This window comes from Stegostoma tigrinum, chromosome 24 (assembly GCF_030684315.1).
Source record: "Stegostoma tigrinum isolate sSteTig4 chromosome 24, sSteTig4.hap1, whole genome shotgun sequence".
In the NCBI taxonomy this organism is placed as follows: Eukaryota; Metazoa; Chordata; class Chondrichthyes; order Orectolobiformes; family Stegostomatidae; genus Stegostoma; species Stegostoma tigrinum.
In genome coordinates this window covers 26,553,085-26,580,469 of record NC_081377.1, presented here as the reverse complement: position 1 = coordinate 26,580,469, position 27,385 = coordinate 26,553,085, and the positions used below count along the sequence as shown (strand labels likewise).

Sequence of the window (27,385 nt, the reverse complement as noted above, 5' to 3'; positions counted from 1 at the left end):
ACTTGAAAGTCACTGGAACTTCTGGCCCAGAGGTTTGGTGTCACCATGACATTGCCAGGTGATATTATGTGCCTGATGGCTCTGGAAAATATGCTTAATATTATGTTGGATCAGGTGTGTTTTGGTCATCCAGTGTGTCTGGGCAAAAGCATGATCTGCTATTAACTATGAAGGAGGGTGTAGTGATTACTCAAGCAACTTTGTGCTATTTTCTATCTCAGTAAGTTACCAGTTTGTTCCAATTTAAAATGAGTTTACAGATCTGGGTTTCAAGTGACTGGAAGGGATGCAACTCCAGTGTCAGGATAAGGGCTGCTGGTTTGAATGGAAGTATTTAATTGTTTGGTTGTTTGACACTGGTGGTGTTCTTATATAAAAAAAATTGTTCTTGATTGCATTATTAACTGTAGCTTGTACTTTGGTCAAATTAGGCAATTGTATAAAACTGGCAATGACACTCACTGTACCTCTATGGATTTGTGTTCGTGAAACTGAATTGTCATGGTTGTGGGGGAGGTTCAAGGTCATTAATGAAAGACAAACAGTGCAAGGAAGGACGGGAAGTCAGAGGAGCTCGAGGATAGCTGCTGCTGCTACTGAGAGAATGAGAACTGCGTTCAGAGAGAAATTGAGATGTGAGACTTCAGGTTTGTAGTGGGCCCACAGGAACTTGGTGAAGTGGGCAAGCAGGTAGGAGATGAAGTTCAAAGCAAGAAATATGAAGTAATGCTTTTTGGTCCAAGGAATACAGGAAGTTCAGATAATATCAAAGGTTTTATTCTAAAGGTTGTGCACAAGCAATGGGGCAGAGATCTGTGTATGCATAAGTTTTTAAAGGTGGCAACACAGGTACAGAGAGCTGCTCACAAAGTGCACGGTATTCGAGGTTTTTTAAATAGAGACATGGGTACAAAAGCAGGGAAGTTATCTCGAACATATAAATGTTACTAGTTAGACATCAGCTGGAGTACTGTGTACATTTCTGCACACTGCACCTTCGGAAGGATGTGAAGAAATTGGAGACAGCGAAGAAAAAGAATCCTAAGATTGATTCCAGGGATGAGAAACTTCAATTGTTAAAGTAGATTGGCAAAGTTGGATCATTTTTGGTTGGACAGGAGAAGGTTAAGAGGTGATTTGAAAGAAGTTTATAAAATCATAATAGCCCTGGGCAGAGTAAATGGAAATCAATTTTTCCACCTGCAAAAGGATCAAGATGCAAATGTGAGGTAAGACAAAGCTTTTTCACACAGTGAGTAGTTAGCATATGAAATGCACTATCTGGAATTGTGATGGTAGTTTCAAATCAGGCATTTGAGATGGCTTTCATATCTATTTTTGATTTGATTTATTATTGTCACGTGTGCCGAGATACGGTGGAAAGTATGGTGTTGTGTGCCAACCAGACAAATCATACCTTACATATGTGAGGATAATGGAACAGAATGCAGAATATGGTGTTTCAGCTACAGAGAAAGTGCAGAGAAAGATCATCTCTAATATATATAATATATATACATAGTCTGATGACAGCAGGAAAGAAGCTGTTGTGAAATATTTTGCTGCATGTTTTCAAACGTTTGCATCTTCTACCCAATGGAAGAGGTTGGAAGTGAGTATTATTGGCTTGAGGGGAAATGTTTAATCCTGTTGGCTGCTTTTCCAAGGCAGCAGGAAGAGGAACAGAGTCAATGGAAGGATGGTGACTTGTTATGATGGACTGGGCTGCATTCATAACTCTCTGTAATTTCTTGTGGTCTTGGGCTGACCGGTTCCCAACCAAGCTGTGATGCATCTGGATAGGTTGCTTTCTATGGTGCATCTGTAAAAATTGTGAAGAGTCTTTGCGGACATACTGAATTTCCTTAGCCTTCTGAGGAAATAGAGGTATTTGTGTGCTTTTTTTAAATGGAGTGAGAGCTGAATTTGGCCACAGTGTCGTGAGTGTATAAGGAGTATAGTAAGGGGCTGTAAACAAAACCTTGTAGGCTACAAATGCTAAGGATTATTATAGAGAAGGTGTAATTGTGAATTCTTACTGATTGTGGTCTGCAGGCCAAGTATCTAAGGATCCATTTACAAAGGTGGGAGTAGAGTCCTAAGCCTCGGAGTTTGGAGATGAGTTTGTTTGGAATATAGTGAGGAAGGCAGAATAATCAATTGATGTGAATAATCAATGTTCAGAGGTAGGGGAAGAAATCAGGAAATTGACAATAAATCAAAGGCGTTCAGTGCAGACCTGGATGGACTCCTTCTCCATTATATCAATTCTGTGACACCGTGACATGTTGCTGGACTAGTTATTGGGAAATACCACATGTTCCTATAGCATGATAGAAAAACAAAGCAGCGAGCTTCACTCGTGCACACGTGGTACCATTTATCTTTTGTTCTTGTGTGATAGAGTGCCCAGCAGTTACTCCCTGTTAGTGACTGGGTGGGTGAGTAAGAAACTGGTAAATGTGGGTGAGTGAGCAATTGGTTGGTAGGTAGTGGGTAGCTTTGCGGACAGATGAATATTGGGTGAGGGGATGACTAGGAGTGCTGTGGGGTAGCGGAAAACAAACCTACCAGGCTTTCAGATAAGCTCCTGGAAATCCTTGGGTAATGTCGAACGGGTAGAGATTTGAACATCCTGACTTTGTGCTTCGAGAAGGCACAAGTTGTTGAAGCAAAGGCCTGGGTGATAATTCTTGTAATAAATTGTAACATTCTGGATCGATTTTGCAATTGCCTGCTCCTAATATATGCAAAATAAAGCCTAAAGTAAACATTTTCTTTTTAGATAAAGAATCCACGATGGAAAATAGTGAAGAGACGGTTAAGTACTTTCAACACAATGGCATCATATTCTGTTCATCGCTACACTCAGTTGAGCGACTTGAATGGTTAAAAGATTTCAACATCGATCCAGATATTCCACTCCTCATCACTTACCCCAAATCTGGTCAGAAACTGTCATGATTTAATATTGTTGTGTCCAGAGTTGCTGAATATCTACTTCAAAATAATGTTTAACATGTATTTACGTGCATTTAATTTTCACTTCTGTTTGTGAGCCACTCGCTGTCGGGGTTGAACCCATGAACACAGGTGACCTGTGAGTCTGTGGTAAAAGGACATCCATACTCTTTACATGTCAGTCTCTGATAAAGGCTGAATTCTGTTATGCCTGGGCTTGGGTGGTATGCACAATGCCTCATGTTAAATGGAGTTATAGAAATTAGCAGAAATCAGTCTCTGCTGATTACACTGGCAGGACCAGTAGTGTCTTTGTTGGCTTACATAACCAATGCTAGTCCATGATGGAAAACATCATGAAAGTGTCATGCAATTATTATAATAAGAGAAAGAAGCTAACAACAGAATTATGGAATGATTTCATCCTAGGAGGCCCAACAAGCCTGTGCTAGCTTGCTACAACAGCAATTCACCAAGTCTCATTCCCTAGCTCATTCCAGTAACCATATGGAACATTTTAGATAATGGCCCAGTTATCTTTATGAAATCCTCAAATATGTCATGGTTAATATAAAAAAATGCAAACAAATATAAAGAATCTCCTTAATCGCAGAATTTTCTCGGCATTGGTCTCCTTCATGATTGGAGAAACTGAGAGACAAGGCATAGGATTTACAGATGTATTGGCCCAGTGTCTGACAGAATGGGCTGATCTGTCCAGTTGCCAGCTGACCCCGCACCCCCTACCCCCCATCCCGAAAGCATGTCTTAGCATTTTCCATTCTCTCTGATACTGGATGTCCAAGATGCATGTATAGTATTGCCAACTTCTCTCATCTAAGTACTGTGCTCTTGCCCTAACTCCAGGCACTTTGCTGGCTTTATGAACAGAAACCTCAGCCTGAGGCCAGGAACTTATTGCTCCTTGCGACTTTGTAGTCTTAGAGTGATCCGAGGACGTGTCTACCATCTGAAGCCTCAAATGGAGAACTAATAATGATTGCAAGGAAATATCTGTAGTAAAATGTAGTTAAATAAAAATGGGCTCCAAGGTGATGTTTCTGGAGAAACTACCTCATTGTAGAATGCGATTATAATTTAATGTGGCTTAATATATAGTCATTCCACTTAACTTATGATACATGAAATATAAATGGAAACCTTAGTCTCATCTGATGATGCCAGGAGCTAGTGTTTGTTCAGAATGTAAATTATTAAATTTACCTAAACAGGTATTTACTGATGACATTATATCTTAGCATCAACCTTAAAAACAGTGGTGGAAAGAATTTTAAACATAGAAACATCGAAACTGGGAGCAGAAGGAGGCAATTTGGCCCTTTGAGGCTGCTCTACCATTCTTCATGAACATGGCTGATTGCCCAACTCAATGGACTAATTCTGCAAGAATGGAACAGTCTCCCTCGTGAACACAAGAGTTGCTATTTATTTGATGACATTGCTGTTACTAATAAGTTTACAAATCTTATGATTAAAGTCAGAAAGAAATTGCATGATGAACATCCCACACCGAGATCGGGAAGGTAGGGCACCTTTTTCCACCTGTTTTTCTATTAAGTAATTAATTAATTAATTAATTGTGTCCCCCTCATTCAGGAACTACTTGGATGCAGCAGATGATTAGTCTGATTTTATGTAACGACAATGAGTCCACAAAACAGGTGACCCTCTATCGTAGAGCCCCATGGATAGAGAGTACCCGATTCAACCCTGAAAGCACAGACTATCAACTATTGACAACACACTTAAACTACCAAATGGTGCCGAATAGTGTGAAAAAAAAATTGCACAAGGTTTGTTTTAAACCAACTTTCAATATAATTGCAATAAAATAAGATCTTTGGTACATTGACATTGTACTAACCTGTATCTGTATCAATCTATTTTTCAGATTAAGTTCAAATGTACAGAAAATAAGCTTGAACCATATGGTACCTCTAATTTCTAGCAGCAAATTAGATATAGTTCTTTCAAAAATGTGATATATTTTCTTCTTGAGGAAGTAATAACTGAAAACTATTGTGGCGAAATAGAGTCGATCAATGTAGCTCAACCCCTAGTCTCAACATTGTCTATGCTGGGGATATTCCCTCAATGTGACTCACTCAGCTGAAGAGTAGAACTTTATGAGGTTAGCTCTGTACATCTATTTTCCTCAGTTTGTGTAAATTAAACGTTGAGCCATTGTTGCAGCATTAACATTTAAGATGCCTTAAAACAATGCAATCCCCTTGAATGTCCTGTTCTTTATTCTCAGGCTATCAACTTCTAAGTAGATCAAGAGCCCCGGGTTCAAGTGCCACCTGCTCCATGGATGTGCAACAACATCCCTGAACAGGTTCATAGGCCAACTTGTAGAGTATGGTTGAATAGTTGGCACTTTCCAATGGTCTCTGGCGATGCTTGTAGACCTTGTGAAGCTCCTCCAGGATCTTGCTTATGAAGTTGCATACTTGATCACTGTGAATCCAACACAGAACTCCAAAACAGACAAACCAATCACACAGTAACATGTTGGCAATAATTTAGGCCTTTGGTCACAGTTGGGAATGGCCTGTGTGAACTTGAAAGCATCCACGAGAATGAGAACCTGCTTGGCCCAGTTAATTGCTGTGGTCAAAGTCTGGAAAATCCGTTGCAAGAGCCACTTGAGGTTCTTTGACAACCAGGGATCCCATGCCAGAGTGAAGCTGATTCCCTGCTTTGACCAAAGTACACCTTTCTCAACTTCATCAATATCCACCAATACCTGCAGCCACCCAGGAAGAGTTACACTGCTGTCTGGTCAGGGCAGTAATTTTACCCGTTGCTTGGTGTCTTGCTTGATCATGAACCACTATCAACTACCACTTGCCAAGTGAGGCTGTCAGGAAGGATGAGCTGCATCACCTCTCTCTCACTGCCATGAACCAGCCTTCAGAAGACCAATTCCTCTTGCCTGACCCTCTTCAGGATCTCAACAGTTTTTGTGCCTGTTTGGACGCCTTCATCAGCTGGCATTAGGTTGGCAGCTGTTGGGCCTTCTTGTCGTGCTGCCATCTCAGTTGATCAGCTGAAGCTGTCTGAGGGCCACTTTTGAGACAGATGTCAAAAATGAAACTATTCCTGACTCTACCTCTGTGAACCTGTTTTGGATCTCATTCATAAGTGCATCAAAGGCACTTGCTGAAGCATAATCTGTATGTCAGAGGAAATTGGAGAGAGAATGCTGCTTTTGACTTTTGTTCACTGGTATAGCACCAGCCACCACCCTTTCAGCCGGCCACAAGCTGTTTTCATGCTGCGGGTAGTCTTGAGGTGAATGATATCAGTATTTGTGTGATATCTGCTCAACCTGTACTTGAGGTGAAACTGAATGGTTTCAGTGGTCCATTTGGAATTGTCAGCAATCAGCAGGCAGAAAGTCAGAGTCTCCTTAAACACTGGTGTTCCATCCTGTGTAAAATTTTAATTTGCTGCCGGTATGCCCCATGTATCATAGTGCTTTGTCTTCATTCCCTTTTTTACACTCAGAGGTGAGAAGTTAAAGAGAAGCCATTTGTGGCCCTTGCTAAAATAGACCCTCCTGAACAGCTGACATGCTGATGACAAGGCTGTCAGCTGGAAAATGCAGACTAAAGGCAAAACAGCCCAAATGACCTCCCAAGGTCTGGAAATCACCTCTCAAAGAGTGATGACCACTCGAAGAACAAGTCTGGTGAGCAAAGCTATTGCACTTCAGTATGGAAGCAATATCATATGAGATAACAAGGTATAGAGCTGGATGAACACAGCAGGTCAAGCAGCATCATAGGAACAGGAAAGCTGACGCTTCAGGTCTGCTGTGTTCATCCAGCTCTCGACCTTGTTATCTCAGATTCCCCAGCATCTTCAGTTCCTATTACCTCTGAAGCAATATCATATATCAGTACTTAAAGCCTTTCTTGCCGATCAATTGCTCAGCCGTGTTAATTCCCATTGTCTTACCTGGGACTTTCCAGGTGGTCCACGAAACCTGTGCACACGGAGCTAAAGACCAAATCTAGGATTAGTACTCCATTTAATTGCATATTAACATATTAAAATATCATACCTGCTTGAATCTTAGCCACATTAACAAAGATGTTTTGGATAAATGCACAGGTCTACAAGTTTTTGCATGTTTCTTGATATACCACAGACTTCTGTTCTTCTTAATATGCAGTCTGCACAAACAATCATCTATATTACGTGGGTAATATTTTCTCCAATGACTTGGCATGCAGTTCACTTTCAAATCGATCAAATTTACTGATAGAACAAAATGATCTGGTCGAAAATCCTGCCTGACAGGCCATGAAATATCACAAAGACTTTAACTGGTTCAAGAATACAGCTCACCATGGATATTAGAGACAGGCAGAAAATGTACACTTGCAAAGGGAGGAAAAGAAAATGGAATTGAATGACCATCTCAGAAATCATCTCATAAATTGGACAAGGGATTTGAAGAAGCAGAAAAATGCTGTAAAGTTGACAATACTTTTGGTAGAGTACTACGTTAAGAGTGAAGAGTAGAGATACTATTTTTAGACTGGAAAAAATGTTCTTTTTACATGTTTAACTTAGAAATGAATGTTATATCGTGAAATAACTGGAGGTGGTAAATTTCAAAAGTTATTTTCAACGAAATTGGGAACAGAATAAGCAGTCACAAGTTTAAAAGACAGATGATAAATTTAGGACTGATCATCAGGAAATGTTTTTCACACACAGTCACTATACAGGAAACAGGACTGGCAATCATTTGTTTGCCGTGTGTCTCTTTCTGGCTGAAAGAATTAAAATGTCCTTCTCAATCCATATGTTATGATCTTGGAAATGGGTTCAGTGTCACTTTTGTACTTTCAAAGGCCTATTATCCTCGACACAAAACAATCATTCTGCAATGAAGGGTATTATTTATACATTCTGTCAAGAGACAAATAAGATGTGAAAAAGCATAGAAGAATTTAATCAAAATAACAAGAACGAAGCAAGCAAGGAGAAAACAAGTGCACTAAACCTAATTAAAAGTTGTAAGACCTGCCGATACTGTAAATCAGAAACAAAAACACAAATTGCTGGGAAAGCTTGGCAGGTCTGGCAGCATTTGTAGAGAGAAATCAAAGTTAATACTTTGGGTCCAGTTCTGAGGACGGGACACTCAACCCGAAATGTTAACTGTTTCCCTTTCCCTGCTGAGTTTTTCCAGCAATTTCTGTTTATGCACTAAAGTGAATGATTTGTGTGAATTATTGCCCTGTAGAGAAAACAACTGAATGAGCAGCAGCTGATAACTGATTTGGCTGTTCCTGTATTTGTTTCCAAATCCAGATTATTTATGTTGCCAGAAATCCCAAGGATGTGATTGTGTCATCATACCACTTTCACAAATATAGCCGTTTCTTGGAGGCACCGAAGGATTTTCAGGAATTTTTGGAGCAATTTGTTGAAGGAAATGGTATTTTTTCTCCCTAAAGTTTTACTTGATTCATATTAAATGTATCATGCTATTACTTTGTTTTAATTCATTTAAGAATCCTCAGGCTTGAAATTCAGCTCCAGAAGCTGAAACCTTCAAAGTGATGAAAGCAGCACTTTTAGCTACTCTTGATGAGGCCACACTCATCTCTATATACAGGAATTAACATGTGTGCATGCAGAGAGGCCTCCCAGCTTGTCCTAACATGACATCAAACAGCTATTCCAGCCTTCCACTTCATATTTGTTGAATTGGTCCATTTTCCAGAAAGTTCAGCATAGCTTTAAACGGTCAGCCAACAACAGCTGATGAGGATGGCTTGGGCAGGGGAATATGTAGGCTGACAAAGCAAAATGATATGATGGTATTGCAGGGAAATTATTGTGGCAATAATACTCAGAGTTGGACAGAGTGTACAAGCATATTTAGAAAAGCAATGAGGGTCAAAGAGGATAGAAATGGCAAAATGTCAAAATTACTGGTTGTTTCCTTAAATATACGTATATTTTGAAGAAAATAAATGAATTAATACCACAAATAGATGATAATGTATATGATCCTATAATGATTACAGAGACATGGATGCATGGAGATCAAAGCTAGAAACTGGATATTCAGTGGTACATGACAATTGAAAAGTCAGACAGGAAGGGAGGATGGTGATTGTAGACAAATGATAAGTGTAGCAACAGGAAATTATCTAGGATTGGATGGTACAGAATACATATGGATGGAAGTAGGAAGTAACAACAGAAAGAAGACACTGGTGGTAGTTGTCTGTAGGCCTTCTAACACGAGGTATTCTGCAGGACAGAGTTAATCAGGAAATAATGAGGGCATGTAAAAGAGGCAGGATATTAACCATGGTACCTTTAAATTTCAAGCAGATTTGGAAAATCAAATGGGCAAATGTACCCACAAGGAAGCACTCATCGAGTGTTCTAGAAAAGTATATTGAAAATCCAACCAGGGATCAGGTTATTTTTGATCTGGTAATGTGTAATGAGGCAGGTTTAATAAATGAGCTCAGAGGAAAAGATTCCTTGGAGAAGAGTGACCTTAACATGGTAGAATTTGACATTCAGTTTGAGAGTGAGAAACTTGCATCAGAAATAACTGTGCTAAACTTAAATCAGAGCAATTACAATGGAATATGGGCACAGTGGACTGGGGTGCACTGGGAAAGTAGTTTAGCAGAAAAGGTAGGTGATGAAGAATGGCAGACACTTTAAAAAATACTCATGACTCACAGCGAAAACATATTCCAATGAGGAAGAAGAATCCTAGGAAGGGGATAAATGAACCATGGTTCACCAAGGAAGTTAAGGATTTGGATCCAATTGAAAGTCAAAAAAAAAACAATGTGGCATTAGAGATAATAAGGTATAGAGCTAGATGAACACAGCGGGCGAAGCAGTATCAGAGGAGATGGAAGGCTGATATTTTGGGTCTGGACCCTTCACAATGTGGCAATGTTTAGTAGTGAACTACAGGATCAGAAAAGTCTGAAAAGTCAACAAAGACTAAATAATAATTGACAGAGAAAATGAACTGAAGGCAATCTGGCAAGTACTATAAAAGTAAATAACAAGAGCTTCTTGAAATATATAAAAAAGGAAGAGAGAGTCCAAAACGAACATAAGCCCTTTTAGCGAACAAGACTGGCAAAGTAAGAACATGGAACAAAGAAAAAGGGTCAGCAGTTGAATAATACTTTGTGTCAATCTTTACAGTAGAAAGCACAAATAGCATTCCCAAAATGTGAAATAGTCAAAGTGCTAAAAGACAGGAGCAAATAACATAGAATAACTATCATTAGATTAAAAGGTATGCAGTAAATCAATGGTCCGAAAGGTTGATTACTCTCTTGGACCTGATGGGTCCAAGGATATTAAAGGAAGTAGCGACAGAGATAGTGGACACACTGATAGGAGTTGTTCAGGAATCTTTAGAAAACTGCCACTGCAAACACTTCAAAAAGGGAAGGAGAGAGAAAAAAAGCCAAAACAGGCAACTATATGCCAGTTGGCTTAACACCTGTTTCCTCTTGGGCACTTCACCATCTCTTGGACTCAATAATGAGTTCCATGATTTCAAACTATGGCCTCTGTCCTCCATTCTTCTTCCATCCCTCTGCGGGCAATGTCTGAGTATTGTTGACTGCTTTCAGCAGAGCAGACCCATTTTCTCCTCCTCAAACATTCATTTATGCCCAATTTATCACTCTACTTCACTTTACCATCACTATCAGTCTTTGTCTTTTGCTCGGGGAAGCCTCACAATCTGACCTATCCACTCCTGCTCCCCTTCTGCCAACAACCTTACAACCACAGTTTTCCAGGTCCTTTCAGTTCTGAAAAAGAGTAATATTGGTCTCAAATTACCTCAGTTTCTCTTGCTACAGATGCTGCCAGACCTGCTCAGTTCCTCCAGCACGTAGTTTTTGTTTCAAATTTCTAATATCTGTAGTATTTTGCTTTTATTTGATAGCTTCACATGTCATTAGGCAAATGTTAAAGTATTTTGTGTAATAGGGGAGAATTTAGGAATCCATGATATATTCAAGTAGAGTCAGCATGGCTCCATGAAAGGGAAATGAAGCCGAACAAATTTATTAGAGTACGTTCTGGAGGTAACAAGCAGGATTGATAAAAGGGAACCAGGAGATCTGATAGCTTTGGGATTCCAAAAGGCATTCAATAAGGTAGAGCACATAAGGCCATATAATAAGAGCCCATGGTATTGGAGTTAGTACATCAGCATGAACAGAGGATTGGCAAAAAAATACAGCAATTTAAGCATTTATAGGAATGGTAACTTGTGAAAAGTTGAGTGGCACAGTGATCAGTGCACGCCACAATGATTTACAATGTGTATTAATGACTTGGAATGATAGAAGTGAATGCACTATAAGCATGTTTGTGGATGACTCACTGTATGTACTCATTTTTGAAGTGTTTTTTGGATCTTGGTTTGAACATATCAAAGGCTGGTACGGTCAGAAAGATGAACTCAACATCTTGTTTGTGGCTTATGAGGATATGATAAATGTAAGTGATATTTGTTTACAAATACTGTTATTAATGTAATTAAAGATGCTGAATGAATCATCAGCTACATGTACTTGCAACAATTACAGCAAGGATAATGTCATTAAGTCTTCTGTGTCCAGGTTTTATATAAATTAGAATGTTTACTTTGAAGAACATGCTGAAAAATTCTGAATATGTAAATTGAACGGGAAATTCTATTCCGAACAGGCAATAACTGCTGGCCCAACTCGAACCAGCACCCACAACCCATTAATGAATGAATCAAAAAAGCCAAGATGGCTACCATTTTGGGAAAAGTACAAACTACTTCAAACTATACCACTAGAAGTGAGATTTGGCAGCATGTTTTGTGGACAGTGCCATTGGTTAAACTACAACCAAGGAGGAAATCAGCAAACCTTTCCATAGGGTTAGAAATATATAGCAAATGAGAAAGCATACAATGGCCAGTTAATGTTAATACATGGGCCATGCTTCATGGGACATTGGCATCAATACTGGGGAAATTGAGCATTGTACTACTGGGATGATCTATACTTCAATCTTGCTGGGGCCAACCTTCCAGTGAGCCATGCAAGTAGAGAAGTAGAGAAGATATGGTACAAAATAATGAGGGCAAAGAATCATAATAATGAAGATGGGATTAATCAAAGAGTAGAGACATGGCAAGAGAGAAAAATATTTATTTAGGAAATGATAAATCAGGAAATATAAGGAAATGATGAACTCAAGTAAATTACAACATCAGAGAAGTAGTACTTTGCAAATTATTGAACAAGTGTCTGGGTCCTGATGGAATTCCTTTTGGCTCTGAAAATAAGTGACTCATGAGATAGTTGATACATTGGCTTTAATTTTCCTAAATTCCCCAGATTTGGAGGAGGTTCCATGAGAAAAACGGAAAGGAGATAAATGCCAAAACGTAGCCAGGCAGCTTTATATTTAGATTACAGAATCCCTAAAGTGTGGAATCAGGCCCTTCGGCCCAACAAGTCCACACAAACCCTCAGAACATCCCATCCAGACCTCAACCCCTGAAAGCCCACCTAATCTACACATCCCTGAACACTACAGGCAATTTAGCATGACCAATCCACCTAGCCTGCATACCTTGGGACGATGAGAGGAAACTGGAGCACCAGAAGGAAACCCATGCAGACATGGGGAGAATGTGAAAACTCCACACAGTTGCCCAAGGTTGAAATTGATGCCAGGTACCTGGAACTGTGAAGCAGCAGTGCTAACCACTGAACCACCTTCCCACCCTGGAGAAGATAAATAGTTAGAAGCTGTTCTCTTGTGTGTACCTAGGAAGCACAGAGCAGCACGGTGGCTCAGTGGTTAGCACTGCTCCCTCATAACTCCAGGAATCAGTGTTCGTTTCTCAACCTCAGGCGACTGTGTGGAGTTTGCACATTCTCCCTGGGTCTGCGTGGGTTTCCTCCGGGTGCTCTAGTTTCCTCCCACAATCCAAAGATGTGCAGGTTAGCTGGATTGGCCATGCTAAATTGCCCACAGAGATGTGTAGATTAGGGACGTTAGGGGGGTCGAAGGGCCATTTTCCACACTATAGGACTCCTATTCTATGATTCTAAACTGTCTGGAGCATGGGTCCTGGCAGGGTCACCCATTTAAGGTCAAGGGGGAGGTTCCAGTCAAAGCATGAAGACTTCAACGATAGAGCAGGTGGCGGATGGTAGCTGAATTTAAATTAGAGCATCACAATGGTTGTGAAGGTGAATGAAGACCGTAACAGAGAAGGGCTCCCATGGTCTCCATGTCACTGGGCTTCGACCCCTGTCTGTCAGGGTCCTTGTGGTAGCTGTCTGTATATCATCTCCCCCACATTAAAAGGCATCATGCACAGGCGTCCTACCACGAGGTAGCAGTCCCAGACAAGAGTCCCATGTGACCAGCCAATTGCGGAGGGAGCAGAACTGTGGTATAAAGAAGTCCCACATCACAAACTGATACATGAGGCAATGGGTGTCAGATTCAATCATCTTGCTCCTGGTTGAGGTGCTTACAGCATTGAGTGGATATGCAAATTACCTCCAGTCGGCACTCTAAAGCATTGGAACAACACCAGCAGCTATGAATAAATACATTATAGCAGGGCAAATAGAGAAATTCAAAACAATCAGGAGGAGTGAATAGTGTTATTTGGTTATTAATTGATTTACTGGAGTTCTTTGAAGAAGTAATGTCTGCAGTGAATAAACAGGAATCAGTGGACATACTTTTTGTAGATTTCCTGAAGGGAGTTGGTAAAGTGCCACTTTAAATACTATTGCAGAAAATTAAAGCTCACAGTTTAAGAGGCAATATACTGGCCTAGATATAGGTTGGTAGTTCACAAGAAACAAAGTAGCGAGGCTACATTGGACTGCACCTCGTCTCACCCACCTTCCTGCACGAATGCGATCCCCTACTCCCAATTCCTCTGCATCTGCCATGACAGCTCCCAAGATGTGCTGTTCCACTCCCAAACATGCCAGCTGTCCTCCTACTTCAAGGACAGTAATATCTCTTTTCTGGTGATTGAAAACGTGCTCAACTGCATCTCTCGCATTTCCTGCACTTCTGCACTCACACGCCCAACAAAAATAAAGACAGAACCCCCCATTGTCCTCACATATCACCCTACTTACCTCCGCATCCAAAGTATCATTCTCTGTCACTTCTGCCTCCTACAATCTGACCCCACAACCAAACCCCACCCTTTTCTGCTTTTTGTAGAGACTGCTCCCTCTGCGACTCACTTGTCCGCTCCACACTCCTCACAAACCTCACCAACCCTGGCACTTTCACTGCAATTGCAGGAAGTGCTACACCTTCCCCTACACTACCCCGACACTTCCATTCAAAGCACAAACAAACCTTCCATATCAGACAGAGGTTCACCTGCACATGCACACACACTTGGTCTCCTGCATCTGCAGCACCCGATGTGGCCTCCTCTACTTCTTGAGACCAACCAAAGGCTTGGAGACCGTTTTGTAAAGCATCTGCACTTTGTTCGTGACAAGCGACAACACATTCTGGTTGCCAACCATTTTAAATCCTTCTCCCACTCCCTGTGTGACCTGTCCATCTTGGTTCTCCTCTAGTATCACAATGATACCACCCGCAAACTGGAGGGCCAACACCTCATATTCCACCTCAGTAGCCTACAGCTTGATGGCCTAAACATGGATTTCACCATATTTTAAAATCTCCCCATCTCCGACCTCAACCTATGTCCAACCCTCCCTCACTTCCTCACCTCCTTGACCTGATGCAACTGTCCATCTTCTCTCCCATCTATCTGCCCCTCCCATCCAACAGAACCATCCCCACCACTCCTTACCTGCACTCACCTGTCACAATCCCACTTATCTTCCCCAGTCCCACCCCTTCTCTGTCTATTTATTTCCCAGCTCCCTTTCCCCTCCCCATTTCTGACCTGAAACGTGAACTTTCCTGCTCCTCTGATACTGCCTGGCCTGATGTGTTCCTACAGCACCTTGTGTTATCTCTAACTCTAGCATCTGCAGTTCTTGCTCTCTCTGAATGAGGTTCTGTTTCATTTCTACAGGACATTATAGAGACCATTCTGTGCAATATTTGTCACCTTATTGGAGGAATACATTGGTAACAGTTCAAAGAAGGTTTGCTAGACCAATGCCTGGAATTTGTTTGTTCTCTTGTGGGTAATGGTGGACAGGCTGGGCTCATATCCACTGGAATTTAGACGAGTAAGCGGCAACTTGATTGAAACAGTGGGCAAGATGCCCTGGGCTCAATGGAATCTTGACCGATCGGAGTGTGTAGAAAGTGAGATTAGTTTTGAATACTTCTCACAAAGAGTAAGTACAGACACAATTGATCAAATGGCATTTTCCTTTGACTTTAATCTCATATGGTTCTCCAGTTAATCTTGGCGATAACTGTAATGAGATCAAGTCAAGTTTGACAATTCTTGGCCTCAAATGGCTGGGAAAGAAGATCTACAATCAACTTTTCAGGCAAACAGGGGTCATTTTCATCTTAGCCTGAATCTTACATTCAGAATATACAGTGGGATAAAGCAAATTGTGAGAAAAACTAATTTGGGGCCATCTTGTGTAATTTATTGGGAGAGTCAGGACTATTCCCTTATTCTTCTCAAAATAATTCTAAACATCCTTTACATCACCTAAAGAGAGAAACAAGACCTTATTGTAACAGCTCTTCCCATGACTGCATTTCAAATGGTGTGGTACACCCTCACCACTGAATTGAAATGGCAGATCTGGACTGCGTTCTCAAGTGTTTGGACTGTGGCTTGAACCCATAAATGTGAATGCCTCTGGCCCACACTGGCTACCAATTACTGAGTCACTGATCATGACCACGTTGAAAAAATCTTTGAATTATAATCATTAAGAGGCAGAATACAAATTTTATGATTTCATTAAAAATTGTATTGCTAAGTTTGTTCATCAATGTATGTATTATTAATAGGAGAATGCTATTACATTTATCAGTGTTAGAAAAGATTTCTGCTTTAGATTGAATTTGAATAAAAATAACATTATTTTGAATTGTTGAAGGATCTCCGGAATGTTGTCCAAAAAGTTGCATCTTTTCTGAATAAAAAGTTGGACGGAGAAACCTTGGAGTCAATTTTGAATCAATGCACATTTAAATGTATGAAAGAAGATCCTCGAACAAACTACCAAGGTGTATCAGAGTTGTTCAATACTGAGAGTGGCTCTTTTTATAGAAAAGGTGAGTAATGCATTGATCACAAGAAAACTAGGAGAGTATATATCAGCTTTGTGGTTGTTTGAAAGATTGTTACTTATTCAGTCCTTATTTTTACTGATGAGAAATTTTAAAGAGTAGAAAATATGTAAAAATAATTGACTGAATTGTGCATGATCCATTAATGTTCTTCAAGCATGGTGTCTTAGATTTTTTAAAATGCTTGTATTTTCCAGTGAGTACATGAAATTGGATTAGAGTTTTACCTAAAATTCAGAAACAAAATCGCTTCACAGCAAAATAGCACTAGTGTTAATGTAGAACATTTCAAAGTAGGCAGGAATGGTTCACAGTAGATCTTTAGTTGCACTCCATCGGTGTGATTCCAAAATCCATACATATTGCAGTAACATTACCCACAAAAGGCCATCTCAGGAAATCACTGGTGGCACTCCATGGATGTATTAATTCTAATGCTGTGTGCTTTTCTGAATTGAACTTTCAATGATCACCTTGTTAGTGATGGTCTATCAAAGAACGATACCGTCTATGTGTCTGCTTCAGATTTGCACTGATGTGTTATATTCTATATGTATTAAACAGTTGGAATTGTTAATCTGTTGTTAATTTTAAAATTAAATTATCTACATATAGTGCATATTTGTAGTGTACATGTTATTAAATGTTTAATGTCTGATTATTTGGTTTTAGGAATTACTGGAGACTGGAAGAATCACTTTCTTGTGTCTCAGAATGAGTGGTTTGATTCCATCTACCAGGAGAAAATGGGAGACTTCCCTCTGAAGTTTGACAGTGATGTGAACGATCAGACTTCATTCCCAAATAAGTAGTAATTTTAAAATTTAAATATTGCCGATTGTGATTCTCCAATATCTTTCTATAGAACTTTTCCTGATGTATCCAGTACGGGCATGCAAAGATAGTATAGGAAGTGACCCCCTTGTTCATCAAGAATCTATCCATCCCTGACTTAAAAATACTCAAAGGCTCTGATTCCACTACCTTTCAAGGAAGAGAATTTCAAATAAGCTACCGTCCATTTTTAAACAAAGACTCGTAATTGTAAATTCTCCAGTAGTGGAAAGTATCCATTCCACATCAAATCTAACAAGACCCTTTGGGATCTTGTCTATTTCAGTCAAGTTACCTCTTCATTTTCTAAACTCCATGAACTACAAGTCCACCCTGTCCAATGTCTCCTTGTGTGATCTTTGATTCATTTGATAAACCTTCTCTGTTCTGTTTCCAATGCATCTGCATCCTTCCTTAAATAAGGAGACCAATACTGTAGACAGTACTTGAATGTGGCCTCACGAGTGACCAGTATAACTGAAGAATAACCTCTCAATTTTTGTATTCACTTCCCTTTGCAATAAACAAGAACTTTCTTTTGGATCCAACCATTTCATTTTACTTCCAAACTCAACTATTCGAAGGAATTTCTGGCTGGCTTTCCATTGCTTTACCCCAATAAACCCTTCACTTAAAATCCTGCCTCACTTATCCCAAATCTGACAAGGCTGGCAGTTGTTGGAATTTTGACCCCTGTTTTCAGAATCTTAGCCTCCACTTCTGGATTTCTACTCCAGTGACATGACCATCATGTCGCAGCCTCCCCATAATAATAAAGAAAGACCACATGCATCTCTTCTGAACCATTTCACCTACCTGCCCAGCTATCTTTTAGAATCTGTGGCCAAACACTCTGAGGTCCTTTGTTTCCTCTAAACCTTTCAGTACCATTTATGGATATTAATTTGATTTCTCCAAAAATAGAGTTCCAAATACCACTTCTTCATATTAAATTCAATTTGCTCATCTGACCAGTTGGTGTCAAAATATTTTATTTTTCAACAGCTTCTTTCGACATTTCTTCAGGATTATTTTTGGATTTTCAGGGCGATGGATTGATGTACAGGAGTTCCTTTCTCATCCTCAATTACTCCTTTATTTGTTAATTAAGTCACAAAGTAACTTCTTGATTTATCTTAACGCATGGGATATTCTTGCTGACATTTGGAGTATCTGAACTCTCAGAATTAGATGAATTAGATTAGATTAGATTCCCTACAGTGTGGAAACAGGCCCTTTCGCCCAACAAGTCCACACCGCCCCTTGGAGCATGCCACCCAGACCCATCCCCCTATAACCCACACATCTCTGAACACTATGGGCAATTTAGCATGGCCAATCCACCTAGCCCGTACATCTTTGAGCTGTGGGAGGAAACCAGATCAACCGGACAAAACCCATGCAGACACGGGGAGAACGTGCAAACTCCGCACAGACAGTTCCCAGAGGCTGGAATCGAACCCAGGTCCCTGGTGCTGTGAGGTTGCGGTGCTAACCACTGAGCCACTGTGCTCCTCAAATTCAACAATACCCTCACTTAGCCTGAGCCTAGTAAACTTAAAGCCATGACATTTCATGAAATCATTAATCTCCTGGGCACTGCAGTATTTAAATTGGGAAGAGACACTCAACAAACTTTAGCAATATAAGTCTTCCATGCAAAAGAATAACTTGTACACGCTGCTGCACATTAAAAAAAACCTGAAACAAGCTTCCCACAGACTGACGAGGTCTCAACGAAACAGTTGCATCTTTGTTATTGACATGGTGACTGTACCTTAAGTGACATAAAAAATGTTTTAATGAAGTAGAACTGTTTAATGTTAAAAATTAGTCAATTGACTGTGTTCTTAACAATAACTTCACCGCTTTCTAGGGAAAAGGTATAAATTTGCAACTCCTCTTTCCTTACCTTTATAGCTCCTCTTCCCCCACCCTGTTGTAGCTTCTCACCGTCACTTTGTATTTCCCTCTGAACCACTTTCTCATTCCCTCGCTACTCTGCAGCTACACTTCTTTCCAGATTCCAGGACTGGTAGCTTTGCTCCGCGGGCCCTGGCGTCACCTTCCATTCCCACAGACTTCAGCTTTGCAGCCTTGCTGACTGCTCCCACTCACCTCACTGATGATTCAGTTGCAGACTGCTCCCCTCCCATGTTTGCAAGTGAGAGTCAGCCTGTGATTGGAGGCGCAGCTCCTCAATGATATTGTCCATTCTGTTGATGGGATAGCTTTACGCCCAATTGTTCTCCTGTGACAAAATATTCCCAGGTCTTTTGAGAGGATTTTGAGATAAATTCCCCCACCTTCCCAAGTATTTTGAGTGTTGCTGACCAGCCTATTAATATATTCCTGCAATCTGCAGCTTTCTCTCACTATTAGCTAAACTTCTTTTCTGCGAACTTCTTAATAGTCTCCTCTAAATTTAAGCGTATATCACCAATATTTACATATTTTAGTCTCAATCATTCACATATATATAAGCATTTAGATTTTACAGCTCCTTTACAGCCAGAATAAATTTGCATAATTGGTAGCTGATCTCAATGTTTCATTTGTCAAATGTGTACTATCTCCTTGGTACCTCAAAATTGATGTAAATACCCGAGCAGGCAAGACAGGTTGTTTTCAGAAAATCCGCTGAAAATTCAGACCACACCACTCCTTTCATTGAATACCAATGATATTTTAAAAAGTGACCACTCGTGCACATGGGGTACAAACACAAAGTTGCTGGAAATGTTCAGCAGGTCTGGCACTATCTGTGAAGGAAAAAACAGAGTTAATGTTTTGGGTCCGGTGACGCTTCGTCAGAACTCATACGCATGGGATGGTTCACTTGTATATTTGGTGTATAAGTGGATCCCTGCATTTGGAAGACTTTGTTTTTCAATTTATATGCCAACTTCTACAGGATAGTACTCTTTTGGGCTGCTTTCCCGGATCTATTCATCAATTCATTGAAGCCTTTTTCTATAATGGTAGCCAAGAGAGTAATCTTCAGACATTGATGAGGTGCTGCGAGAGTCGGCTGTATCACACTAAGTTTGATCAAACTACTCTTCCTTATCGAATACTTATGTGAATATCAATATAACTACTTCATAAAAGTTCGATAATTAATTGACAATTTTTATCAAATATTGCATTTTCTGTATTTTAAGAATAAATCGTATACTCACTTTATAAATATTTTCATCATTCTTGTTTATTGATTTAAGCACACATTCTCTTTTCCAGTGAAGGATAATGATGAAATCAAAATTAGAAACTGAAATGACACTTTACTACCAGATTTTAAGGAAGCACAGAGAACTTCTCAGACCTCTAAACTGGCAGGTGGCACTTGGACGATGAAGCGCCACCCTCTGACAAACCGATCACATTATGTTTTCCTGTAGAGGAAATAGTGAATCACATCAGGGAAACCCAAACTTAGTCGACACTTTTAAACAGAGTGCTCAGTGCAGCATGGCCCTTAATCCATTGCACCGTAGTCACAAATTTATAGGTCAGGTATGAATGGTCTTGAAGGATGGAAAACTGTCATGAGACATGTAAATCCCAAACTCTTTAATTTTCTTTTTAAAAGGCTGTCTGTCAATGAGATTGGAAAAACTCTGTTTCAGCTGTTTGTTAGCAATTACTAAAGGACATCGATGAATACTGTATTGTTTTTCACCATCTATAATTATCTAGTTAGGGAATTCTAAATTCATGAGAATTACAGATCAGATTAGAATCCCTACAATGCGGAAACAGGCCCCTTGGCCCAACAAGTCCACACTGCCCATTGAAGCATCCCACCCAGACCCTCCCCCCTATAGCCCACACACCCATGAACACTACGGGCAATTTAGCATGGCCGATCCACCTAGCCTGCACATCTTTGGACTGCGGGAGGAAACCGGAGCACCCGGAGGAAACCCATGCAGACACGGGGAGAATGTGCAAACTCCGCACAGAGAGTCGCCCAAGGCTCGAATCGATCCCAGGTCTCTGGCGCTGTGAGGCTGCAGTGCTAACCACTGAGCCACCAGACCAACCCAGCTCAATTATCCTATTAGCTGCCTTTGCTGTTAGATTATGAATAAAGGTTTGCCTTTTTAAATGTTTAAATAGGCTTTCATGAATGGGACAATTTCATTTAATGTACAGAAGGCTGTAATCAAGACTTCGACTTTTATATTATTTCACCTCAGGATGGTTCCTGAATGGTTCATGGTGATGATGGGTAAGTTGGCCAAGTGTGATTGGTGGGTTGGCATTAAGTTGCCATGGTGCTTTGAAGAATTATGAGATGGGTGGAGGACATGAGTTGGTATTGAATCATGTGGGTGTTTGCTGGTGGTAAGGGGTTTGGCTGGGATATGAGAGGTGTAAGTTGAAAGGACTAAAATTTCATTGTAACTATGATGGAGTCTCAAGAACTGATGCAGGCCTTTTACCCAGCCCATTTGGAAGCCTCTGAGGGGCAGGGAAGGAGCAGATCCAACTTTATCCTGCACTTGCCTTCACCAACAAAAATATTTCAAAGAGACAGAGAGTTAAATGGGTTATGGTTTTGGAAGGTGTTTTGATTGAGGAGGTTTGGTGACTTGCGGCAGTAGTATTTCTTCCAAAGAATTGTTACCAGGCACAAAACATTAACTCTGCTTTCTCTCCACAGATGTTGTCAGACCTGCTGAGTTTCTCCAGCAATTTCTGTTACAGATCTTCAGCCTATGCAGTTCCTTCATTTATTCATATGGCTAGTCCAGTTCTGAAAATCAACAAGTTGTTGTTGGAGGATTCAGCAATGATCATTCGATTGAATATAAAGGGGCGGTGGTTAGATGCTCTCTTTTTGGAGCTGGTCATTGCTTGACCCTTATGTGGCCTGAATCTTGCTTGCCTGTCGCCAATCCAAGCCTGCATTTGTCAAGGTCTGCTTCAGCATAAGAAGAGTGGTGTCGGGTGCTGAACATTGTTCCACGATGAGTGAACATTCCTAGTTCTGACCTTATGTTGGAGGGAAGGTTTTGATGAAGCCACACATGGTTCAGCCTTAATGTTGAAGGGAATTACTGGTACCTCAAGTGCCCCCTTGTACAAGCTGAAGTCATCATCCTCAGAAAAAGACTCTCACTGTCCACCCTATCTCATCATCTGATCATCTTGTATGTCTCTATTAAATCCCCTCTTAGCCTCCTTTTCTCCAATGAGAACAGACCCAAATCCCTCAGCCTTTATTCAGAGGGCCTGCACTCCAGACCAGGCAACATCCTGGTAAATCTCCTCTGCACCTTCTCCAATGTTTCCACATCCTTCCTGTAATGGGGCGACCAAAATTGCACGCAATATTCCAAATGAGGCCGTACTCGTGTTTTGTACAGTTGCAGCATGACATTACGGCTCCAGAACTCAATCCCTCTATCAATAAAACCTAACACACCGTAGGCCTTCCTGAAAGCACCATCAACCTGGGTCGCAACTTTCAGGGATGTATGTACATGGACACCAAGATCCCTCTGCACATCCCCACTCCCAAGAAACTTTCCATTGACCCGGTATTCGGCCTTCCTATTATTCCTCCCAAAGTGAATCGCCTCACATTTATCCATATTGAACTCCATTTGCCACCTTTCAGCCCAATTCTGCAGTTTATCCAAGTCTCCCTGCAACCTGCAACATTCTTCCACACTGTGCACCACTCCACTGACTTTAGTGTCATCTGCAAATTTACAAACCCATCCACCTCTGCCTGCGTCCAAGTCATTTATAAAAGTGACAAACAGCAGTGGTGCCAAAACAGATCCTTGAGGCACACCACAAGTGACCTGACTCCAGGCTGAAGATTTTCCATCAACCATCACTCGTTGTCTTCTTCGAAAAAGCCAGCTTCTAATCCAAACTGCTTAATTTCCCTCAATCCCGTGCCTCTGTATTTTCTCCAATAGCCTACCATGTGGAACCTTATCAAAGGCTTTACTGAAGTCCATGTACACCACGTCAACGGCCCTTCTCTCATCCACATGCTTGGTCACCTTCTCAAAAACATCAAGAGGGACAGACTCCGTGCCAGAGACCTGCACCCCTGCATACCAGTGCATGCTCCTGGTAAGTCGTCCCCTGCCAACCGTGTCCAAAATGGTATACTTGTTTTTCAGGGTAATGACCACGGTGGATCCATGCAGTGTCTGCTTTTTTCCCCTTTCTAACAGTTACCCAGCTTTCTTCACGCTTAGGAGTAACTACTTCCCTGTAACTCTTGTCTATCACTGACTCTGCCTCCCGATTGATCCGAAGTTCATCCAGCTCCCGCTCCAGTTCCCTAACGCGGTCTTGGAGGAGCAAGAGTTGGGTGCACTTCCTGCAGACGTATTTGGATGGGACACTAATGTTGTCTCTCACCTCATACATCATGCAGGAGGAGCATTCCTCTAGCTGCACTGCCATCCCTGCTAATCCCCAGAAAGTGAAAAAAAGAGAAGCTTACTTGATTTGTCCCTGGTGTATTAGGTTAGAGGAGGTGGATTGGTGAGGTTCAGACAACGATCACTTATATAGCCGAGGGATGAAAATAAAAGGTCCCTCCCTTTCCAGAAACTTTTGCTCCGAGGTGCTGCTGCTGCTGTAACCAGAAATGGAAGGCTCCGACGCTCGAGGTAAGCTTTTAAAGTTTTAAAAATCTCTGACTCACCGGCTTCCCGACAGTCCCCGGGTCCAAGCTCCCGCTCAAGATGCAATGAAGTCTCTTGTTCTGTTGGAGAAGAGACTTGGGAACCACCGAACTGACAGTGTTTGTTGTTCAAGTAGAATAATACAAGGGTGTGTGACATGAAGGAAATTCTTCCACTGCCAATCCTAATTACGTCATGCCCAGCAGACAGGTCCGGGGAATAATTTTTAGACTTTTTAGAATAATTTTACAACTTTGAAGACTTTTGTCTATTGCTGCAAAAAAACGTTTATCTGGTCATGTGCCAACCATTGGAAGCAAATGAACCTTGTTCTTCTATCTATGAGTAGCTGAATTGTAGCAAATGTGATGCAATGGTTGAAGTCAATTTTCTGAAAATCCTGAGCATGAGTATCCAATGGATACCACAGAAAAGTATACCTACCTTTTCATTCTCCAGGTTGCCTTTAACAAATGGCAAACTTAAAACTTTCAGTTTTCTCCGACCGGAGGATTGTTCATTGGAGAAGATGAATTGCATGATAAGCCTGACTGCAGTTAAATTGGACAGGGTTATGGAAGCATCAAGGATCTGCACCAATTGGAACGGCTTGGTGCACATGCACCATTTACTATCTGGCTAGTACATGCTGTGTCTTGAAATCGTCTTCAAGCAGTGTCACGTAACAAAATCTAAACCTATGCAACAAAACACCATTGTAAATCAAAGATTAAATGTTTACATTTACTTTTATTTATCAAAAGCCAGAAAGCATACATAATTATCTGTGAATTAACACATTTCTGATACGCTTTCTTAATGCTGCCATTTGGTGCTTTCACATAATGAAGATAATCATCTATGTTCAAAGTTCTCCACTATTTAAGAATTAAACTGTGATACAGTTTCTCCAGTCTTGAAAATGATATAATGCGCAAGCTTCCCTTTCTCTTCCTGCATGAGTAAAACTGGCAAGAGCAAACCCTTCATAGATTGCAGTTTCAGCTGTTTTATGGGTTGTGGCTTGAAGCCAATTTTGGGACAGTCCAAAGTTGGATGTTCAACTACTGTGTCATCAGGTTAGTATACGATTGCAAAATCATGATTTGTGAGTTCAGTTGACGGTTATCAGATTTGTGCACATTGGGAACAACTCACATGTCCATTAAGTTTATCTGTGTTGAAATCGGAAAACAAACCTTGCAGCCATGCCCTCATTTGTTCACAATTCCGTCTTTCCCTGATGGAAGAAATTGAGTACAGCAACAATTTGGTGTTCAAGGAGTGTTGAATTGGAAAGAATTGAGACCATCATCAAAAAAAAGCCTGAAGTCCAAATTTTACCTTCCAAACTTTATTTGGAAAAAAGTTCATTGTAAATAAGTTGCTTGATCTATCATTGGGGAAGGCAACCTACTTTGTGATCATTCAGGCTTTTGGGTCGAACAATCAGAAAGGTTGATGAGGATTTTCAAGTCACGGTTGATTTAATGTTGGCAAATGGATGTTGTGCCATCACAATTTAGCGTGGTGATAGTTATTTTAATCAACTTGTTGGGTCATGTTATTGACACTGGTAGGACTTGAAAGTCACTGGAACTTCTGGCCCAGAGGTTTGGTGTCACCATGACATTGCCAGGTGATATTATGTGCCTGATGGCTCTGGAAAATATGCTTAATATTATGTTGGATCAGGTGTGTTTTGGTCATCCAGTGTGTCTGGGCAAAAGCATGATCTGCTATTAACTATGAAGGAGGGTGTAGTGATTACTCAAGCAACTTTGTGCTATTTTCTATCTCAGTAAGTTACCAGTTTGTTCCAATTTAAAATGAGTTTACAGATCTGGGTTTCAAGTGACTGGAAGGGATGCAACTCCAGTGTCAGGATAAGGGCTGCTGGTTTGAATGGAAGTATTTAATTGTTTGGTTGTTTGACACTGGTGGTGTTCTTATATAAAAAAAATTGTTCTTGATTGCATTATTAACTGTAGCTTGTACTTTGGTCAAATTAGGCAATTGTATAAAACTGGCAATGACACTCACTGTACCTCTATGGATTTGTGTTCGTGAAACTGAATTGTCATGGTTGTGGGGGAGGTTCAAGGTCATTAATGAAAGACAAACAGTGCAAGGAAGGATGGGAAGTCAGAGGAGCTCGAGGATAGCTGCTGCTGCTCTTGAGAGAATGAGAACTGCATTCAGAGAAGAAATTGAGATGTAAGACTTCAGGTTTGTAGTGGGTCCACAGGAACTTGGTGAAGTGGGCAAGCAGGTAGTAGATGAAGTTCAAAGCAAGAAATGTGAAGTAATGCTTTTTGGTCCAAGGAATACAGAAAGTTCATATAATATCAAAGGTTTTATTCTAAAGGTTGTGCACAAGCAATGGGGCAGAGATCTGTGTATGCATAAGTTTTTAAAGGTGGCAACACAGGTACAGGGAGCTGCTCACAAAGTGCAGGGTATTCGAGGTTTTTTTAATGGAGACATGGGTACAAAAGCAGGGAAGTTATCTCGAACATATAAATGTTACTAGTTAGACATCAGCTGGAGTACTGTGTACATTTCTGCACACTGCACCTTCGGAAGGATGTGAAGACATTGGAGACAGCGAAGAAAAAGAATCCTAAGATTGATTCCAGGGATGAGAAACTTCAATTGTTAAAGTAGATTGGCAAAGTTGGATCATTTTTGGTTGGACAGGAGGAGGTTAAGAGGAGATTTGAAAGAAGTTTATAAAATCATAATGGGCCTGTACAGAGTAAATGGAGATAAATTTTTCCACCTGCAAAAGGATCAAGATGGAAATGTGAGGTAAGACAAAGCTTTTTCACACAGTGAGTAGTTAGCATATGGAATGCACAATCTGGAATTGTGGTGGTAAGTTCAAATCAGGCAGTTAAGGTGGCTTTCATATCTATTTTTGATTTGATTTATTATTGTCACATGTGCCGAGATACGGTGGAAAGTATGGTGTTGTGTGCCAGCCAGACAAATCATACCTTACATATGTGACGATAATGGAACAGAATGCAGAATATGGTGTTTCAGCTACAGAGAAAGTGCAAAGAAAGATCAACTCTAACATATGAGAGGTCTGTACATAAGTCTGATGACAGCAGGAAAGAAGCTGTTGTTAAGTACTTTGATACATGTTTTCAAACTTTTGCATCTTCTACCCAATGGAAGACGTTGGAAGTGAGTGTTATTGGGGTGGGGTACGTCTTTAATCATGTTGGCGGCTTTTCAAAGGCAGCAGGAAGAGGAACAGTGTTAATGGAAGGATGGTGACTTGTTATGACCGACTGGGCTGCATTCATAACTCTCTGTAATTTCTTGTGGCCTTGGGCTGACCGGTTCCCAACCAAGCTGTGATGCATCTGGATAGGTTGCTTTCTATGGTGCATCTGTAAAAATTGTGAAGAGTCATTGCAGACATACTGAATTTCCTTACCCTTCTGAGGAAATAGAGGTATTTGTGTACTTTTCTGAATCTAGCTTTGGCGTGATGGACCAGGATAGGTCGTTGCTGATATTTACTTGACCACCCACCTCCATCTCAGCACTGTTGATACAGGCATGAGCACAACCTCGACTCCACTTTCTGA

At 40.7% G+C, this 27,385-nt stretch overlaps 2 protein-coding genes across 7 annotated transcripts in view; both read left to right on the top strand.

The window, feature by feature from the left end:
* Window positions 1-436: 436 nt before the first annotated feature.
* LOC125465092 (amine sulfotransferase-like) lies at window positions 437-20,310 on the top strand. Of its 3 annotated transcripts, none has more exons than XM_059654296.1 (7): window positions 437-647; window positions 2,786-2,947; window positions 4,579-4,775; window positions 8,317-8,443; window positions 11,420-11,514; window positions 16,092-16,269; window positions 16,957-20,310. In XM_059654296.1, exons 1-7 carry the CDS (start codon window positions 452-454, stop codon window positions 17,094-17,096), a joined length of 1,095 nt encoding a protein of 364 aa, XP_059510279.1. In that variant the 5' UTR covers window positions 437-451; the 3' UTR covers window positions 17,097-20,310. The 3 variants fall into 3 exon arrangements, with proteins under 3 accessions (XP_059510279.1, XP_059510280.1, XP_059510281.1); XM_059654297.1 differs by having other exon boundaries at window positions 555-690; XM_059654298.1 differs by lacking the exon at window positions 437-647 and adding an exon at window positions 703-1,229.
* A 661-nt stretch (window positions 20,311-20,971) lies between these two features.
* The window catches only part of LOC132205990 (amine sulfotransferase-like), a 31,950-nt gene continuing 25,536 nt past the window's right edge, over window positions 20,972-27,385 (top strand). The window contains exon 1 of one of the 4 annotated variants that reach the window (XM_059654299.1): window positions 20,972-23,217. In XM_059654299.1, the coding sequence (XP_059510282.1) occupies window positions 23,064-23,217 (154 nt within the window). In that variant the 5' untranslated portion in view covers window positions 20,972-23,063. Of the gene's footprint in view, window positions 23,218-25,159; window positions 26,053-27,385 lie in introns of those variants that run through there. The other 3 variants (XM_059654301.1, XM_059654302.1, XM_059654300.1) reach the window with 3 other exon arrangements.

Excerpts from the sequence above, each read along its gene's own strand:
- LOC125465092 (XM_059654296.1), top strand. The coding sequence starts at position 452 with ATGACACTCACTGTACCTCTATGGATTTGTGTTCGTGAAACTGAATTG. Across the intron at positions 4,776-8,316 it reads TGAAAAAAAAATTGCACAAG|ATTATTTATGTTGCCAGAAA; the intron begins GTTTGTTTTAAA and ends TTCCAAATCCAG. Across the intron at positions 16,270-16,956 it reads TGGCTCTTTTTATAGAAAAG|GAATTACTGGAGACTGGAAG; the intron begins GTGAGTAATGCA and ends ATTTGGTTTTAG.